Source organism: Salvia hispanica, chromosome 2, assembly GCF_029641045.1.
Source record: "Salvia hispanica isolate PSC_SH4W2 chromosome 2, Shi_PSC_v1, whole genome shotgun sequence".
NCBI classification, from domain to species: domain Eukaryota; kingdom Viridiplantae; phylum Streptophyta; class Magnoliopsida; order Lamiales; family Lamiaceae; genus Salvia; species Salvia hispanica.
In genome coordinates this window covers 28,693,266-28,713,265 of record NC_142693.1, presented here as the reverse complement: position 1 = coordinate 28,713,265, position 20,000 = coordinate 28,693,266, and the positions used below count along the sequence as shown (strand labels likewise).

The 20,000-nt window shown below is 37.0% G+C and overlaps 1 protein-coding gene across 2 annotated transcripts; it reads left to right on the top strand.

Moving 5' to 3' along the window:
* Positions 1-14,182: 14,182 nt before the first annotated feature.
* LOC125219310 (uncharacterized) lies at positions 14,183-15,959 on the top strand. Of its 2 annotated transcripts, XM_089066064.1 has the most exons (4): positions 14,183-14,496; positions 14,582-15,400; positions 15,535-15,588; positions 15,732-15,959. In XM_089066064.1, exons 2-4 carry the CDS (start codon positions 14,644-14,646, stop codon positions 15,764-15,766), a joined length of 846 nt encoding a protein of 281 aa, XP_088922190.1. In that variant the 5' UTR covers positions 14,183-14,496; positions 14,582-14,643; the 3' UTR covers positions 15,767-15,959. The 2 variants fall into 2 exon arrangements, with proteins under 2 accessions (XP_088922190.1, XP_088922189.1); XM_089066063.1 differs by having other exon boundaries at positions 14,183-15,400.
* The last annotated feature ends 4,041 nt before the right edge of the window (positions 15,960-20,000 follow it).

Below are 20,000 nucleotides of genomic sequence, written 5' to 3'. Positions count from 1 at the left end.
ATTGGAAATCAGAGGTAAACCAAGATCTAATGAGAGGAATATACATAAATGAAAACAAAAGATATGCTCATCCTCTCACTTTCCTTTCTCTCTTTCAAAGGTCCTTCTCTTCCTTTCTTTTTGCTTGATTATTCCACTGCTTTTAAACAAAATTCAGAATAAATGGAATTTCTTTGCTTTGTTGTGATGAGAAGAAATGGAAGCAGATTAGTGGCATGGCTATTCTACCTTATTATAAATAATGGTGTTATAAGTTACATGTCAAAAGACAAATGCTGCTACAAATAAAAAAGAAGCAGCCTGAAATATTCTGATGATTGTTACTTTAACTACAAGAATTATACTAGTACTTCGTATGAGTATCATAAATCTCTCTTTCAATGGAATGTCATCTCAAATATTAGTTAACAATCGCTGGAACGTAATAAAAGTCAGTAATTTGCAATAGTGTTCCTCACCGTGGAAGTTGCATAAGTAGGCCTCGATCCTTCTATCAGAATTAAGCCTTGCTCCGAAGCCTGGTCCATTGCCTATAGAGCATAAGCAAGTAGCAGATGAGCACAAAATAAAATGGTACTACATTTGTTCTTCACTGTTCATTTATTTTGACATGTAACTTATAACACCAAAATTAAAAGAAATCATAGAATGAACCATCTATATTTGATCAAGCAGCTGACATTTTCTCCTCATTCATTCTTTGCTGCATCAAAGAGTTCAAATAAAAGCAAGCAAAAGCAAGAATATCTGCCAACATAATTACAGTTAATGATTAGCAGCAACAAATAATCAATAGTACAAAAAGAGTTTATTTATCAAAGCATGAAACTAGAAAAGACCAACTCGGCTATCAAGTTTATTTTGTTTACACGGGAATGGAGGTCTGTTAAACCTATATTTCTGCGTGATATCTTTGTGAATACTACATTTGTCTTTTGAAATGAATTTGGGAGAAGCAAATGTTTTTCTTCTGTGAAATGTGTATATTCCATATTTCATCTAATAGACTTTACTAATGCATTTTGCAGCTATTAGTCCATAACTTCTTATCATTACCGATGTCCTTTCCTCCTCAGTGGCAGCCTTCCGAATGTATTTGGACAGAAAAAGGGTTACACATGAGAAGTATAAAGAAGCTCTACTGAACAATGAGTATAACTTATTGATAAGGCTAATTTCATGCATTGGTTATAGGGATAAATTCTGTGATTTCCCGGGTCTAACAAACCTTTTTGAGCCAGGTGTGTAGAGAAATCGCAAGCCCAGGAAGAGGACAAAGATCACCTGGTGGAGGAAACCGACAGGAAAAATAAGCTGAACAAGGAAGAGCGCTAGACAAAAGAGCATCGAATCGAAGGGCAAAATGGACATTACAAGAACAGTCTAGAAGCTCTGTCCACTATAAAAAGGATCACATAATCAACATGAGGGATCATCACCTTTCAGCTCCTAGCTTAGTTTTTTTCAAATTTTCTACACACTCACACACTTGGGGGAAATCTTAGGGGGTTTCTAATTTCATCAGAAGTTTGTGGTGCAACACCGTCTCCACGGAGGGGAAGAAACAATTGTCTTTTACTTTTCTGTCTACTTTTGGTACTCGCTGAGTCCTCGCTGTTCGAGGCTCGGCTCTGTTTTGTTATTATCGTTGGATACTTCGCGTTTGCAATGGATGTCGCTGCTTTTGTTTCGTTTATCTTATCGTGTGGTTTTTGGTTTGATTTGCTGATTATTATTGTTAGATCTGAGTTTGGAGTTATTTTGTAAGAAATCTGTTGTTGATCGGTTGAATCTACGTAGACTTGTGAGGATCGGAGATGGAAATGATGTTTGGTTGTTGTGGATGGCTTGGATCCGGATGGGATTAAGCATCCCGTGGATAGATCTGCTTGCTTTTGCTTGATTTTGCTATTTAAATTCTGCATTCTTGTTTTGCCTCGTCTAGTAGTCGTAGATCTGCTTTAGTCTTAACTGTTCTTCAAATCTGTCGGGTTAAATTTCGTCTACTTTGTTTCGATCTTCGTTTAGATCTGTTTTTAGCTGGTTGTTTCATGATAAATGTTGGAGAAGATGATGTCGTTGTTAGTTAGTCCCTTAGTTAGTTATTTTGCAGCTTTTCCGTCGTACTCTGCCTAGATCTAGCTGTTAGAGTAATATATTTCATTTACCAAGTCTAGGAAGTAAAAGCTCAACCCCAAAAATTGTGTGGCAGCAGCCAAAAATAGTTCCCAAGTCTTTAAACATGTTTACTTGCGCATTCATCTCTGTGGATTCGATCCCTACTTTCCTGTACTAGTTTTCTTAGCTAAAGCGGGTTGAGGGTTTTTGAAGGGGGAGTTAAGGTAGTGATTGTGTGCCAAACGACAGGTAGCTCAAGGTTCTCTGAGTTCTAGACCCATTGTCTAGCGGATTTCTTGGACCGAGGGTTTTCTTTATTAATTTTAGAACACTCTCTCGCTAACCATTATTAGCTTCTAAAACTAAAACTCTTCACTTATACAGTAGTATAAATAAGCTCTTAGCAGTAATAACTCTCAATAAGAATGAATGCAAACACCACAATTTTGAAGTCCCGGCCAAAGCAATGCTACATACAGAGATCGCTAGAACATGAAGGTCATACAAATATGCTCTTTTACTTCCCACTGAGAAGTTTCTCCGCTATCCACAAATCAAAGTATCAAACGCAATGTGAAATAATTTCCATAGCCTTGATGTATTGTACTAGTTTGAGAGTTTTTCATAAACTAACGCAATGAAAAAAGGGCATTCTACTCAACTGAGAAATGTTTGTGAACACCACAACCTTCTAATGCAATGTATACTAGTAGTTCATAGTTTAACCCAAAATCAACACTAATTCTGAACTAAAAATCAAATGCATCAAACTATAGTTGAATGACAGAGTTGAATATAGAGAATGAGAAAATGCACACCAACACTCGTGGACGAAAATTGACAGAGTTGGAGAGATAGAAAGAAATGCACAAATAAAGCAAAAAAATGTGGAGAATTCCTAAAATAAACCGCAGAAAAGAAGAGAGAAATCACCGAATCAGTGTTGGAAAAAATGACAGCTCTCTCTCTTCTTTTCTCTCTTTCCTCGCAGTTAAAATGCACAAGCTTCAGAGCAATTTTCACAGATTGGAGATAGAGAACCGAGCAATTTTCACATATTGGAGGTAGAGAACCGAGCAATTTTCACAGATTGGAGATATCAATCTTCGCAGATTGGAGGAGAACCGAGTAATTTTTTATTTTATGGAGCTGAGGAAGTAGAACGTTCGAAACGGTAGAAAGAGCTAGGGTTAAAGTAAAAAGCGGAATAGTGCATTTTAATTTCCCACGGATAATGGCCCTCGGAAATTAAATTCATAAATTAATGATTAAAAATGGAATATAGCATTTTAATTTTCCCACGGATGTTTCCCTCGAAAATTAATTCCTAAATTAATGATTATTAAAATAATAGCTTTACCCACGGAAATCATCTGTTGGTAAAATAAACTGACAAAGTCCGTGACAAAGACGTTGGATATAACGTTGGAAAGTTACTAGCATAAAATCCCTTGGTATTCCATGGGTAAATTCCAATGGATATTTTGTTGTCAGTAAATCCCTTGGTAATTAGCGTTTTTTTTTGTAGTGCCATCCGTCGAAGTTCGAACACATGCATTTGTTAATAAAGTTGGTGAATAAGATCATATGAAGTACCTATTGCAGGCATCATTTCATTGTGTTCTGCAAGCACTATGTCATTTCCTAGAAATACAATTTTGGTTTTATTTCATTGCACTTTTGAGATGAAATAATGCACTTTTAGATCCAACCGAAACATGGCCAACGATTCAGATCAGTTTTATCATATCATATGTAGGAGACGATGTCATGTTTGAGTCTTGAAACTTCAAAGTGGTTTTATATTATGTTAGTACTACTACTACTCATTAACTTAAAGAGAAAATAGGAAGTATTAAGTATTCTAATAACCAATAAGTAAGTAGCACTCCTTAGTAGATAAAATACTGAAGTGCAATTGTACATTCATCGATAAAATCGAATTGCATATTTATCAGTTAATTTTTTCAACACGCTGTTGATTTTATAACTTTCTGAATAATTTTTGTATTTCTTAATTTTTTATTTAATAGTTTATGTTTATAGTATAAAGTGTTATTATATGTCATGTGTTGTGTTTTTTAGATGTGTGAGCATATTAATTAACAATCATTTTTTAATAGTTGATTTTAACTCATATATAGAGTACTTCCTATTCACTTTAAATAAAATACTTTTCGACGATGCTAATAAATTAACAATTTGCTAAAAAAATTGAGTTTATTTTCAGTTTAGAGCATCTCCAATAGCAATAGGCCAGCCACAGGCTAGCCACCCTCTCTCTCTCTGCCACGTCATCAACACTAAAAATCCACCTGCTACATCATCATTTTAAGCAAATAGGCTAGCCTTAGGCCAGCCACAGGCTAGCCGCAATAAAAATAATTCAAAAACAACTACATTTACGGAATTAAATTTACGACACATATACGGGAAAATTCATTAATTGCATTAAAAAAAAGTACATTCATTTAAAAAAAATTACATAATAAAGAAAAAAACTATCGCCGTGCAGTCTTCTGTGCCACAACTCTTCAATTATATCCTTTTGGAGTTGAATATGAGCATCCACTTGGCGCATGTCGGCATGTGCCTGGAGGCGGCCGACTTCATCGAGAGGTACCCCACGTCGTACGCTAGGGGTGGCCGTTCCGTGGCTTTGACCGGCTTCATCGTCACTGGCCCAATTAGTCAGTAGTACGCCTTCGTCTTCGACGATCATGTTGTGCAAGATAATGCAGGCGTACATTATATCAGCAATAAAACCGACATCCCACAAACGCATTGGACCCTTGATTGCTGCCCATCAAGACTGAGCACACCAAATGCGCGCTCCACGTCCTTGCGGCCGACTCCTGCCGTTCCCCAAAGTAGGCCTTCCTGTCATCCGCCGCATGCCTGATCGTCTTCACAAAGACGGGCCACCTAGGGTATATCCCATCCGCCAAGTAGTAGCCCATATCATGCTGGTTGCCGTTGGCCACAAATGAGACAGCCAGACCGATGCCCTGACACTGCTCGTTGAAGAGGGGCGACGAGTTGAGGACGTTGAGATCGTTGTTCGAGCCGGCTACCCCAAAATACGCATGCTAGATCCACAGTCGGTAATCAGCTACGGCCTCGAGGATCATCGTGGGATTCTTTCCCTTGTAGCCGGTCGTGTAGCCCCCCTTCCAGGCAGTCAGACAGTTCTTCCACAGCCAATGCATACAATCTATGCTGCCTAACATCCCGGGGAACCCATGCTGCTCCTCGTGCATCTGCATCAGATCCTGACAATCTTGGTGGGTAGGGCTTCGAAGGTACTGATCACGGAAAATTGCAATCACGCCCTGACATAAATACTTCAGACATTCCAGGGCTGTCGACTCACCGATGTGGAGGAACTCATCCCACATGTCTGCCGCGCCTCCGTAGGCCAACTGCCTGATTGCCGCCGTGCATTTTTTAATAGGGGTGTGGCCAGGTCTGCCAGACGCATCGTGCCTGAAGCGGAAATAAAAATATTGACGCTCCAAAGCGTTAACGATACGCATAAACAACTCCCTGTGCATTCTAAAACGCCGCCTGAACATGTTTGCGGGAAATCGCGGGTTCTCTGAGAAGTAGTCGTCATATAGCCGCTGATGTGCAGCTACGTGATCCCGATCAATCACTGCTCGGCGGTGGATAACGGGAGGAGGGCGAGGTACCGCCTGCTATTCGACCCTTCGTATGTACCGCTCTATCTCGCGGTTCATGTAGGCCTCCATAGCCTCGTTCATAGCCTTGTTCATCTGCCGTTCGTACTCCTCAGTAACCCCACCACTACCACCACCACTACCACCACTGCTACCACCCGCGTTACTCATCGCTCGATGTTGCTCTTGTAAAGAAATTTAGAGAGAGAGAAAACTCATTAAAACAAGTGGCGCAAATGAAAATGAAACTAAAATCGCGTATATATAGTTTTTCAAAAAAGAAATATAAAAATGGGCGCTGGCCGATCGGCACGCCACAATGGCGGCCAGCGCCCACAAATCGGCGTGCGCTCGCCTAATTTTTCGCTGATTCGGCGCTGGCCGATTCCAATAGTTCGGCTAGCCGACCGGCTAGCCGCTATTGGAGATGCTCTTATATAGGCAACATTTACTATTTACAATATTTTATCTTTGAATATCATTGCATAGTTTAGGCTATTGTATTTGTTTAAAATATAAAGGAAACATTGTTAAAAAAATTATATACTATAAATCAACAATTTTTAAGTTGACTATTTTAAAAAATCTTTTTATATGAGGTATTAATCAACAATTTTTAAGTTGGCTATTTTAAAAAATCTTTTTATATGTGGTATTAGTCAACAACTTTTAAGCTGGCTATTTTCGGCACAAAGATTGATGGAAATTTTTAGTCATTGTTTTGAGATTATATTACTACTACTAAAACTTGAAACAAAGTAGTCCATAGATTAGAGGTTGGGTGTGAGTGATAAATTCCAAAAAGGTGTGTAAATGCATGTCAGCTTCTGTAAAGGCCTTATGCTTTCAAAATTTGTACAATACATACTAATATATACATAGAACTTGGATAATACCACTTGACTTAGTATATAGAACATTGAGTAAATCAATGCAGAATTTTAAAATATTATGAAATGGAAATAAACCAGTAGTTAATGAGTTAATACATGTTAAAATACGTGTTGCAATCAAATTATGCAAATTTTGTCATTTCGAAAGTCAGATAAATTTGAAATAGACAGATAGTGATGAAATTTGCAATAGACAAATAGTCAAGATTTGCAATAATGTAACAACATTTATTTCGGCCTAATAATTTCTTTTTAATTTTAAGAAAACACTTTGAGGGCTCTGTTATTTATTTCGTTGGATTAAAATAGCTGTCGTTACATCTAATTAGATTATTACTACTACTAATTTTTATTACTAGCGATCATTAAAGCTAATTAAAATTTCGATTGTGCATACATGACGAAAAACCGAATTTTGATTTTTGGTCCGTCTCACAGATCAAGCATGACGAAAAGAGACCGACTTTTCAAAAGCCAATTATGCATTATTTGGTTGTTGTGGTACATTATTGGTCCAATTCTTGCATTTTCAATATGTATTGGTTGTGAACCGGTGAGCAATTTCGAGTGCCTAATATGCCTGTAATTGAGTGAATGTTGTATTTATTCGTGCATTGTTTGATGCAATGTTTACATTATTGTAGGAATTGTTGTGCATTTTATTTTGTTTGAAGCTACATTATGGTTTCTGGTTGGGTGACTGTTATATTATTTCGTGCATCATTTGACGGAATGTATACATTATTTTAAGATGTTTTGTGCATTATGTTCTTGATGGAAGCTACATCCATCTGTTTGATATCCTGCCTGTAAATGAGTGAATTTTGTATTTATGTGTGCATTATTTGCTGCTATTTGTACATTATAGTAGGGAGTGGTGTACAAAAGTTTTTTGCGTTTTTAATTTTCATTTGTGAATTATTTGCTGTTATATGAACATTATTGTAGGGAGTGGTGTACATTATGGTTTTAGTTTTAATACGGATGCTTTTGATTTTAAAAAGGTCAATGGTTGAGAGAATATAATATTCATCGGTGCATTATTTGATAACCTTTGCACATTATATAGTTAGTGTTGTGCATTAATGCGATACATTACTGATTTTTGGACAGCAACAAAGCAGCCAAGGTTGGATATTGACGAAGCAGTGGATGATGTTCTTCCACTTGCAATTGCGCAAAAGTTCAGGGAGAGATTGGCTGTACAACAAAGGGTCGAGGCTAGTACCTCTCACGAAGACGCAGAGAAGAGGAAGCCAAGTAATGGATTTTATTTACTCAGTAATGGACGATTTGTGTCATGTTTCTGAGACGTTTTTCTTCTGATTTTATGAGTAGTTTTAACTTATAAACATAATGTGAAAAAATTTCAATCTAATGAATTTTATTTACTCAATAATGGACGATTTGTGTCATGTAATATATATGTTTATGAGATGTTTTTGTTGTCATTTTATGAGTAGTTTTAACTGATAAACATAATGTACAAATATTTCAGTGTAATGGATTTTATTTACTCAATAATGGACGATTTGTGTCCTGTAGTAATGGACGATCTGTACATTATTCACTGGTCTGTGCACATTATTAGATACTCCCTCCATCCCAAGATAAGTGACCTACTTCTTTTGGGCACGAGATTTAAGGAATGGTATTTAAATAAGTTAAAGTGGAGAGAGTAAAGTATGAGAGAGGGAAAAGTAGAGGAGAGAAGAGAGAATAAAGTAGGTGGAGAATAAAGTAAGAGAGATGACTTTTTGCTAAAAATGAAAATAGGTCACTTATAGTGGGACACCCCAAAAAGGAATATAAGTCACTTATCTTGGGACGGAGGGAGTACTATTTGTACATTATTTACTGTAACAGATCTTAAACGTATTATAAACTGAAATTTAATTCATGTTGTGGTGCTATAACCTACCCCCATGGGTTGCTAAACCCAAGGGGAATGATTCAAACTCTCTGCCCTTTGTGATCGTTCCATTTGTGAGTGGGTACTACAACCTAGTCCCGTGGATTGCTAAACCCAAAGGATGTGAATTCAATTTCCTTTTAACATTATTCTATTCAATCTGTACATTATACACTGATCCGTGCATATTATTAGATACTATTGGTACATTATTTACTGTACCAAATCTTAAACGCATTAAAAAGGAAATTTAATTCATGTGGTGGTGCTATAGCCTAGCCTCATGGGTTGCTAAACCCAAGGGGGATGATTCAAACTCTCTGCCCTTTGCAATGGTTCCGTTTGTGAGTGGGTACTACAACCTAGCCCCATGGATTGCTAAACCCAATGGGGAATGGATTTAACTTCTGTCACACATTAAACCCTTTGTAATGTACATTATTCAAAACAAGCATATACATTATACAACTATAATCGTACATTAATACAATCTACATTATACACTTAACATAGTACATTAGTTGTCGAAAATTTACAAGCTGTAACTGACGTAAAGAAAACAAGAAAATCTGTAAGCAATGGATGATTTCATGAAAATAAAACGACAATTGATGCAAAATAAAACTAAATACAAGAACGAACTAATCACAAACAAATACAGAAAACCATAGATCTCAACCGCTGCGCGAAGAGATCAGAAATGCAATTGTGGAGGAATTGGAAATCGTCGTCATGATTCAATCTCTCCACCACTCTCCTCGCTCTCTCAATCCTCCTCTCTTCAGGCATCGTGAATGAATACTCCAACAATTTGGTTTTGTGACGAAAACCCTAAACACCAGACGCCTTCGATTGAAAATAGGTTTTGTAATAGAAAAAAAAATAACAACTTGGAAATACATAAAAAAACTATATGCAATTTGAATAAAAAAGATGTTGAATAACACGTTCAAAATGATGATAACAGTAGGGAGTTCATCACCATTGCAAACTGATATACTACAACAAAAAATTATATGAATAATTTTTTACAACCAGAAATTTCTTCAATGGAGAATAAAACCGAAACTCACGAGAATAAAACCGCTGGATTGATTGAATGGATGATCTCTTGAAATCATTGAGAAGAAATAAAACCGGAAATTTCTTCAATGCAACTCACGCAAGATATTTTACAACCAGAAATTTCTTCAATGGAGAATAAAACCGCTGGATTGATTGAATGGATGATCTCTTGAAATAATTGAGAAGAAATAATTCAGTAATCTCGGTAATCTCTTGACAAAAACCGCTGGAATATTTTGTGAAGGAGAGAATCATGGACTTTATCGATTTTTTAATGAATAAAATTAATTCAATCAGGCCCTATTTTCGGCCCTTAGATCTTGATAATGAATGGTGGAGATTGAGAAGGAAAAAGAACAAAAGATGGGAAAAGTATATGAATACATCCCTATATATATTATCAACACTGAACCAATCTTAAATGCAGAACATAGAACTATATGAAAATAGTTCATTGTCGGAGACCATTAAGGTCATTGTTATTTCATTATTAGTACAATATAGTAATCTGATTCTTAAAATGAACTAGTTCATTTTTGGATTTTTAGTGTATTTTAAAATGCAAATTTCCTAATACATTGTGTTCTTTTATAATGACCTATTTTATTTGGTTCTATTAACCACAAATCCACTCTTAAAGACCGAACTAGAGACCAAATTAGGGTCATCCATTTTCTTAATCTTGTGGTTATGATTAATATACAATTAATTTAATATTTTATTTAATAAAAACTTTTTTTTTAATTTTTTTAATTTTAATTAATTTTTAATTTTTTTTAATTTTTTTTTTAATTCGATAAAAACTTGCTGGAGTAAATAATGAACTATATTCACTACATAATGAACTAAATGAATGTATGTTATGAAGTAATTTTTCGCATTCATTATATACTGAATTTACTCCAACTGAAAGATAATTATGTCTTAACACATTATGAAGTAATAAACTAATGAAATGAAGTAATAACATGACTGAATGAAGTAATAAACTAACGTAATGAAGTAATAGCATGACTGAATGAAGTAATAAACTAACAGAATGAAGTACTAAACTAATTGAATGAAGTAATAACATGATTGAATGTAGTAATAAACTAACGGAATGAAGTAATAACATGACTGGATGAAGTAATAAACTAACGGACTGAAGTAATAAACTAATAGAATGAAGTAATAGCATGAATAAATGAAGTAATAAACTAATAGAATGGAGTAATAGCACGACTGAATGAAGTAAAAAACTAACGTAATGAAGTAATAGCACAACTGAATAAAGTAATAAGTTCATAACATACTTCATTTAGTTCATTATTTAGTTCATTATGTAGTGAATATAGTTCATTATTTACTCCAACAAGTTTTTATCGAATAAAAAAAAATAAACAAATTTTTAAAAAAAAGTAAAAAAAAATAAATAAAAAACATTTTTATTTAATAAAATATTAAATTAATTGTAAATTAATCAGAACCATAAGATTAAGAAAAATGATTGGCCGAAATTTGGTCACTAGTTCGGTCTTTAAGAAGGGTTCGACATTGATCACAACTCAAATATTCTGTGAATCTATTCTATAACTCTCTTAGTTTTTGGTTATATGAGATCAAGTGGCTTGGAGTCCCTCTGTTGCAAAAAATAATTGAATTACTTTTTTTATTTGCATTCGTTTAGAAAAATATATATAATAAATAGTTAAAGTAGATAAATAGTTAAGTAAAATTGAATCACTTTTTTTATTTGCATTTGTTTAGAAAAATATATACTCCGTATAATATATAGTTAAAGTAGATAAATAGTTAAGTAAAAGAGAGAATAATATAAAGAAAACTTCTCTTTTGTCTAACTATTTATCCATTAAATTTATTGCAATTTAAAAAAAAATGAGTGCAAAATATAAGCTACATGATTTTGTTGGTGTTGATTTCTTCACAAAAAAAGGACTATGACCTCTACATGATTTTGTTGGTGTTGATTTCTTCATAAAAAATGGACTAGGAAGATGATAAGGTCAAGGATATGCAGAGGCGACTTACATGGATGCATGGGAATTCCTTGGACCACACCCATTTGAGTTCTTACTTTTCTAAATTTCGCATTGTTCATTTCCATTTCTTGCTCCATCCTTTTTCTGAATTTCCCATTTTTCATTTCCTTTTCTTGCTCCACGTCCTTTTCTGAATTTCCCATTTTTCATTTCCATTTCTTGCTCCACGCCCTTTTCTGAATTTCCCATTTTTCATTTCCAATTCTTGCTCCACGTCCTTTTCTAAATTTTCCATTTTTCATTTCTAATTCTTGTGCCTGCTTTATTTCTATTTTTTTTAATTAATTTTATTCTTATAACTAGGCAATAATATATACTAATAAAAGCAATAATGTAAACATGATGGGTCTTTGATAGTTGTTTATTTACATTATACAGTTAGCTTTGTAAATTTATGCACTTTGAATATAAATATAATGTATACTAATAAAAACAATAATGTAAACATGATGGGTCTTCTGATAGTTGTTTATTTACATTATACAGTTAGTTCTGTAATATTATGCACTTTGAACATAATTATAAAAATTTACATTATTCAGTAGTTCTTTTTTAATCGTACATATTTTATCTACTTAAGTATAGGGTCCAAGAGGGCAAGAGTTGGTGATGGTGCTGATGATTCTTGGGAAGATTGTATTCCCATAACAGCAACTAGACAATACCGAAAGGAAATGGAAGAAGAGGAAGCGGAGATGGAGGAAGATGATGCAAGGGACGGAGTTCGGCCTAAAAAGAGGGACGTACTGTATTTTCAGAGAACATCAAAGGAATACGTGGACATGTTAGCAAAGCTAAATCCCCGACAGGTTGAAGCTATACATGAGATCGGGTTTGGAGGTATTTTAAACAACAAAATACCAGAGATACGTGGAGAAATGACCCTTTGGACCGCGTTATAGGGTATATATTTTTTGGTTTGACTGTTGAAAAATATTGACATTTTCTTTATAAGTATGAACATGGTTTGTAGACTTACTTCATCAAACTCCTCTTCAGATAAATCTCCTCTTCCTCTGCTCCGCCCATATATGATATACCCCATGGCCGAAGAATTAGTTTCGGCGTTCCACGCTGCAAATAACGAAAATTTGGTTGAGTTCGTCCACAGCTACTACGTCAACAACCTCAACTCTCCCGAGTTCTGCTCAGCACTCCAACTCCGTCTCAACCCAACAAACAACGAGCAATCTGGTAATAATTAAAGTTTTAGGCCTTAGAATAAAAAGAACTCACATCTATAAGAAGAATGTTAGTCTTGGGCCTTGCCTGTATTTTGGGCCAATTATTTTTTTGTTAGATTATGGGGTAGTATATTTTGCTTAAAAATGCTCCTGTAATTCCACGTAGACACTTTTACACTCATTCTCAATCAAAAATCCAGCAAAACCAATTAAAATTTGCTGCCATTTATTTTTTGTTTTCTTGATCCCTTTCCAATCAATGTCATTAAAATTATAGATATACTATTGATTTCACAGTGAAATCTCCCCAAATAGGAAATATAAGTTCCAACTTCCAAGTATTTATTATGTATGAACATTTCTAAGTAACACTACATTTTCTAAAAAAGACAAAAAAAATTGTTATTTCCGTCCCAAAAAAATGAAAAATGACATTTTACACTTTTTTATATAGTACATTTTCTAAGAATCAGATAATTTAGGGACCAAATTTGAATTAACTCAAAATATAAAATGCAAATTACCGGAAACAGCATTCCCTATTTTCAGACCATGAATTGATTACCGGAAACGTGAGATCTGCTGCAAAATATAAAATGCAAATTAATTCTATCTCTTCTATATAACTCTTATTTACCTCACGAGTGGAAGACCGATGTCCTTTCCGGCCCACATCGATGATGGTTCTCTTATCTCTAGCATTGCCTCACGTGTAGGCCGGAATGACACATCGGACTTCCATCACGTGGGTAGGCAAGAGAAAGAATAAAGAAATAAATCCATCATCGACTTGGGCCCGCTCTGATACCATATTAGAAATGGGCCACTCACCCCTTAAAAGGCCTCATAAGGGGGAGGGTTATCCAAACTTATACAGAGAAGCTAAGATTATCACCAAGCCGATGTGGGACAAGAATTTAGAGAATTTAACACGTCCCCTCACGTGTGGGCCGGAATGACACATCGGACTTCCATCATGTGGATAGGCAAGAGAAGAGATAAAGAGATAACCATCATCGACTTGGGCCCTGCTTTGATACCATATTAGAAATGGGCCACTCACCCCTTAAAAGGCCTCATAAGGGGGAGGGTTATCCAAACTTATATAGAGAAGATAGGATCATCACCAAGCCGATGTGGGACAAGATATTAGAATTTTAACACGCCCCTCACGTGTGGGCCGGAATGACACATCGGACTTCCCGGAAAGGACTTCAGTCTTCCATTACGTGGGTAGGCAATGCTCATAAGGGGGATTGTCCACTCAGTGAAAATTTTTCCGCGATTTATCTTTGATTTTCTTTGATCTTCCTTTTCATCTCTATTTTTCCGATCTTCTTCCCGATCTCCGATGAACAATCGCGGCGATCATGGTCATCCTCCACCAGCTGAGGATACATCTAGTCCGTACTATCTTCATCCGATAGCCCGGGAGCTATCCTTGTTCCGCATCAGCTCAATGGCTCTAATTATCCTGCTTGGAGTCGACCTTTCACCACTGCTCTCCTTGCCAAAAACAAGCTGGTGTTTGTTGATGGTTCGAATTTGCGTCCTGGCCGTGAAGATCTTCTCTATCAGCCATGGATTCGCTGCAATAGCATGGTAATCTCTTGGATACGCAACTCTGTTTCTCCTCAAATATGCTCGAGTGTTATGTACCTCGATGATGCTTATTCAATCTGGTCAGATCTGAATGATCGATTTTCTACCGGTGATTCTGCTCGGATCTATCAGTTGAAACAACAGCTGATGTCTCTCTCTCAAGGCACCTCTGATGTCAATGATTATTTTACAAATCTAAGGATTGTTTGGGATGAGTTCAAAAGTACTCAGCCGATCTCATGGTGCACCTGTGCTCGTTGTAATTGTGGTAGCGCTACACGGTGGCATGAGCATCAAGAGCATGACTGCACCATGCAATTTCTCATTGGATTAAATCCATCTTTTTCTCAGATTCGATCTCACATCTTATCTATGGTTCCTCTTCCCTCTTTGTCTAAGGTCTTTGCTCTGGTCATTCAGGAAGAGAGGCAACGACACATTGATGGTACAAGCTTCTCCTCTCATATATCTACTCCTGCTCATGTTGTTCCTGTTCCTAGTGAGCAGCCGTTTGCTAATGCACCTTCTTCTTATGGCCGAGGCATGAATAAATTCCACTGTTCTCATTGTGGTAAGACTAATCATCCTGTGAAGAAATGTTTTCTCCTACATGGTTTTTCTCCGGGTTTTGGCAAAGGCAGAGGAAAGGCACCTCAAGCTACTGCTCATTCTGGAAATGCAGCCTCTAATCAACATAAATCTGTTAATTTTGTGGAGGAGACAGTATCTGCTTCTCCTTTGCCCTTGTCTTCATCTGCTGCATCTGCTGTTGTGAATCTCCCAAGTATTGATCAATATCAACAGCTTATCAGTCTTTTGCAGAGCCAACACCTCCATAACTCCACTTCTTTGGCTAGCAACTCCACCTCTGTCAGTCACTCTCAGCCATTAAACAATTTTTCTTGTACAGTTTTCTTCTCACCTGCATAAATTCTTTTTCATCTTAATGCTCTAGATCTTCTACTTGGATTTTAGATACAGGAGCAACTCACCATGTTTGCTTTGATCAATCTCTCTTTTCCTCTTCCTCTCCAATAGCTAATGCATCTGTCAACCTCCCAAATGGCCATACTGCTCCTGTTACTCACCTAGGTACTGTCCAACTCACTTCTCTTATCACACTCTCTTCCATTCTTCATGTGCCATCCTTCTCATTTAACCTAATATCTGTTAGTGCTCTCACTCAACACACTTCTTGCACTGTTGTATTTACTCACAATAGCTTCAAAATTCAGGAAGCTATACTGGGGACTGTGATTGGGAGGGGTAAACGTGTTGGCAACTTATACATCTTTGAGTTCCCTGATTCACCAAGTAATGCAGTAAGCAGTTTTCCTTCTACTTCTCAGAATAATGTATCTGCCATTTCTCATGATGTTTATGTTAACTCAGTTGTAAGTCTTGATGTTTGGCACCAACGTTTGGGCCATCCTTCTCTTAATAAACTCAAAGTTTTGTCTAAATTCTTGTCTCCTACAAACACTCAGCTCACAAATTGCCAGATATGTCCTCTAGTCCTTTTCCGATTTCTGAATTCAAGTCATCTGCTATTTTTGATTTGATCCATTGTGATGTATGGGGGCCATTCTCCACTCCTACACACAATGGATTTAGATATTTCCTAACCATTGTGGATGACTTCTCATGTTTCGTCTGGACTTTTCTCCTCACACAAAAATCAAAGGTCCATACAGTAATGACACAGTTTTTCTCAAGTGTTCACACTCAGTTCTCTAAGAAAATCAAGGTCATGCGTAGTGATAATGCCCCAGAGTTTAATCACCTCTTTACTCTCATCCTATGGGACTATTCCTCAACATTCTTATGTAGAAACACCACAACAAAATGCAAGAATGGAAAGAAAACACCAACACCTTCTCAATGTAGCCAGAAGCCTAATGTTCCAATCACATCTCTCTATTGAGTTTTGGGGGGAGTGTATACTCACTGCTTCTTTCCTCATAAATCGAACTCCATCTTCTGTGCTTCCAGACAATTTCACTCCATTCCAAGTGCTTTTCAGTAAGAATCCTACTTACTCCAATCTGAAAGTGTTTGGGTGTCTTTGCTTTGCTTCCACATTGGATAAAACCAAGCACAAGTTCACTCCAAGAGCAGTAAAATGCTTGTTTCTTGGTTACCCTCATGGCTATAAAGGGTACAAAGTCATGAACCTGGACACACATGAAATTTTTATCAGTAGAAACGTGACATTTCGTGAGTCAGAATTTCCTCTTGCACATCAGTCACCATCTCACTTTCCTACTGATATTTCTCATCCTCCAAATACCTCTTCCCCTCATACTGACCATACTCTCATTCCTCATAATACTTCCCATACTCCAGATATATCTTCCTCTCATACTAACCATACTCTCATTCCTCAAAATACTTCCCATAATCCAGATTCTGCCTCTACTTCGTATCAGTCAAAATCAGGAAGAATTATACACACTCCTACACACCTTTCTGATTACATTTGTAATTCAGTAACTTCCACCTCAAAATACCCAATCTCTGACTATTTTTCTTTAGCCAAGCTGTCACAACCTTATCTCAAATTCATCATTCTTCTTTCCATTCTTACTGAACCATCCACCTATAAACAAGCAGCAAAACATCCAGAGTGGGTGTTAGCTATGCAAGATGAACTGCAGGCTTTGATTAGGACCGATACATGGTTGATCACTTTCCTACCTCCTGGAAAGATTTCTATATCTTGTAAATGGGTTTACAAGATCAAGTTCAAGGCTGATGCTACTGAAGAAAGGTATAAAGCTCGTTTGGTAGCTAAGGGCTTCACTCAACAGGCTGGGGTTGATTTTCATGATACCTTCTCACCTGTTGCAAAACTCACCACGGTGAAATTAATGTTAGCATTGGCAGCCATAAAAGGTTGGAAATTTAGCTCATCTTGACATCAACAATGCCTTTTTGTATGGTGATCTAGAAGAGGAGATATATATGACTCAGCCTCTTGGTTTGGTTATTGAAAATCCACCGGTTGGATCTGAAGTCTTTGTATGGCCTTAAACAGGCTTCAAGGCAGTGGTACCTAAAGTTCTCTCAGGTTTTGGCTGGTTTTGGTCTGATTCATTCTGCTTCTGACCATTCCTATTTTTATGAATATTCAGCAGATGGGAAGTTCTTTGGTGTGGTTATCTATGTTGATGACATTTTGGTGGCTAGTAGTGAGAATGATCTGATAGCTCACTTCAAGCTCAAAGATCTGAGCACCCCTAAGTATTTTCTTGGGATTGAGATAGCTAGAAACCAATCTGGTGTGTTTCTTTCTCAACACAAATATGCCTTGGATTTGGTCTCGGATGCTGGTCTACTTGGCTGCAAGCCATCTTCTACACCCATGGATTCTACCAACTCTCTCCATCAAGATGCAGGGGATCCACTTCCAGATCCCACTCCTTATAGAAGATTGATAGGTCGTCTTGTGTATCTTTGTATCACCTTTGTTGTAAATAAGCTTAGTCAATTTCTGTCAAAACCATGCTCGGAGCACATGCTTGCTGGTGAGAGAGTTCTAAGATATCTGAAAGGTACTTTGGGCCACGGTCTTTTCTACTCTGCTGAGGCAGATCCTCATTTGAGCATTTTTTCTGATGCGGATTGGGCAGCTTGCCCTGATACAAGAAGATCAATATCTGGTTTTTGCTTATTCCTTGGCACTTCTCTGATTTCTTGGCGTTCGAAGAAGCAACATACATCTCCAGATCTTCAGCGGAGGCAGAATATAGGGCGATGGCCCTTGCTTGTTGTGAAGTGGTGTGGATTGTTGCTTTACTCAAGGACTTTGGATTGGAGGTGAACAAGTCAGTTCCTCTATATTGTGATAGCCAGGCGGCAGTTCATATTAGTTCCAACCCTGTTTTCCATGAACGTACTAAGCATATAGAGGTTGATTGTCATACAGTTCGGGACAAGATACTTGAGGGTGTGATCAGAACAGTCCATGTTAGCAACACTCTACAGTTTGCTGATATCTTCACTAAGCCCTTGGCTGCTTCTCCTTTTCAGAATTTGCTGTCCAAGATGGACTTCACAACCGTTTATAGTCCATCTTGAGGGGGCCTATTAGAATAAGGCATGAAAAATATAGAGTCATATACTTGCTGATACTTGAGCCAGCTGTCACTTAATTAGGTTTCATTTGTTAGTCATTTTTGGGAGTTTTTATTGTATGCTCTTGATGTACCTACACCATACACCCTTAGTATATAAGGTGATGGTTTTCTCTGTCTTGCAAGAATATGGTGATGATCCTATCTCTTTTATATAAGGATGGACAATCCTCCCCCTTATGAGGCCTTTTTAGGGGTGAGTGGCTCATTTCTAATATGGTATCAGAGCGGGCCCAAGTCGATGATGGTTTTCTCTTTATCTCTTATCACCTCACCAGTGGAAGACCGATGTCCTTTCCGGCCCACACGTGAGGGGGCGTGTTAAATTCTCTAAATTCTGTCTCACATCGACTTGGTGATGATCCAATCTAATCTATATAAGTGTGGATAACCCTCCCCCTTATGAGACCTATTAAGGGGTGGTTGGCCCATTTCTAATAGCGGCCGCCGCGGCCGCTATCTATCTAATTCCCGCAATCGCGAGATGGGGCCATTCGGGATTGAAGAAGTGTAAGACTCCAGTGAAGAAGACACATAAAAGGAAAGACTCAACTACATTTGATTTAAAATGTATCCTATTGTTCCTTTTTCTGAAGTCACGACAATGGATGTCCGACTGATGTACCTTTTTTCTTTAAGTTAGATATGGAAGTCCAACGCGACTATGATTAGAACGTCCCTCAGGATTGGATGTACGGAATGGGCTAAAACGACCCGATTCCCTATGCTACTGTGTATCGACATTCTTGAATTTACAATGCATTCAATATCTTCAAGATTTATGATGCACGGTGTCAATATACGTACACAGCCTGCAAGATCGAATGCCATCATTAACAAACTTAAGAGGTTAGAAGGATGTTCTGAAGATTTCATGATCTCCTCAAGGGTTGTGTATGGCCTGATAACATGAAGGATTTCAGCTGCTAAGTAAGTCTATAACATAGTCTGATGCACAAAACCTAACTGTTTGCAGCTTGCATATTGTAAAACATTAGCAAGTGGCACTGGAGTGGGGCTATTTGATAAGGAGTACTATGTATAGTAATTTTCCTACCGTAGGTTATAACTTGAGGAAGTGGCTCGAGAAAAAAAATGGAAAAATGATAAGGCTGAAAGCAAGAAAGAAGCCAAACAATTAAACAATGCTGCCAACACCTCCTCCTCCTCCTGATTACCTAGAGATTCACAATAAATTAAAAAAATATATTCACATTTACTCCCTCCGTCCCCCATAATTCGTCACCATTTGACCGAGTACGAGTTTTAAGAAATGTAATAGAAAGTGAGTTGAAAAAATTGGTGGCATGTGGGTCCTACTTTTATATATTAATTTTATAATAAAATGTGAGTGTAAAAGAGTTAGTT

Excerpts from the sequence above, each read along its gene's own strand:
- LOC125219310 (XM_089066063.1), top strand. The coding sequence starts at position 14,494 with ATGGTAATCTCTTGGATACGCAACTCTGTTTCTCCTCAAATATGCTCG. Across the intron at positions 15,401-15,534 it reads GCCATTAAACAATTTTTCTT|CTAATGCATCTGTCAACCTC; the intron begins GTACAGTTTTCT and ends CCTCTCCAATAG. Across the intron at positions 15,589-15,731 it reads TGCTCCTGTTACTCACCTAG|GAAGCTATACTGGGGACTGT; the intron begins GTACTGTCCAAC and ends TTCAAAATTCAG.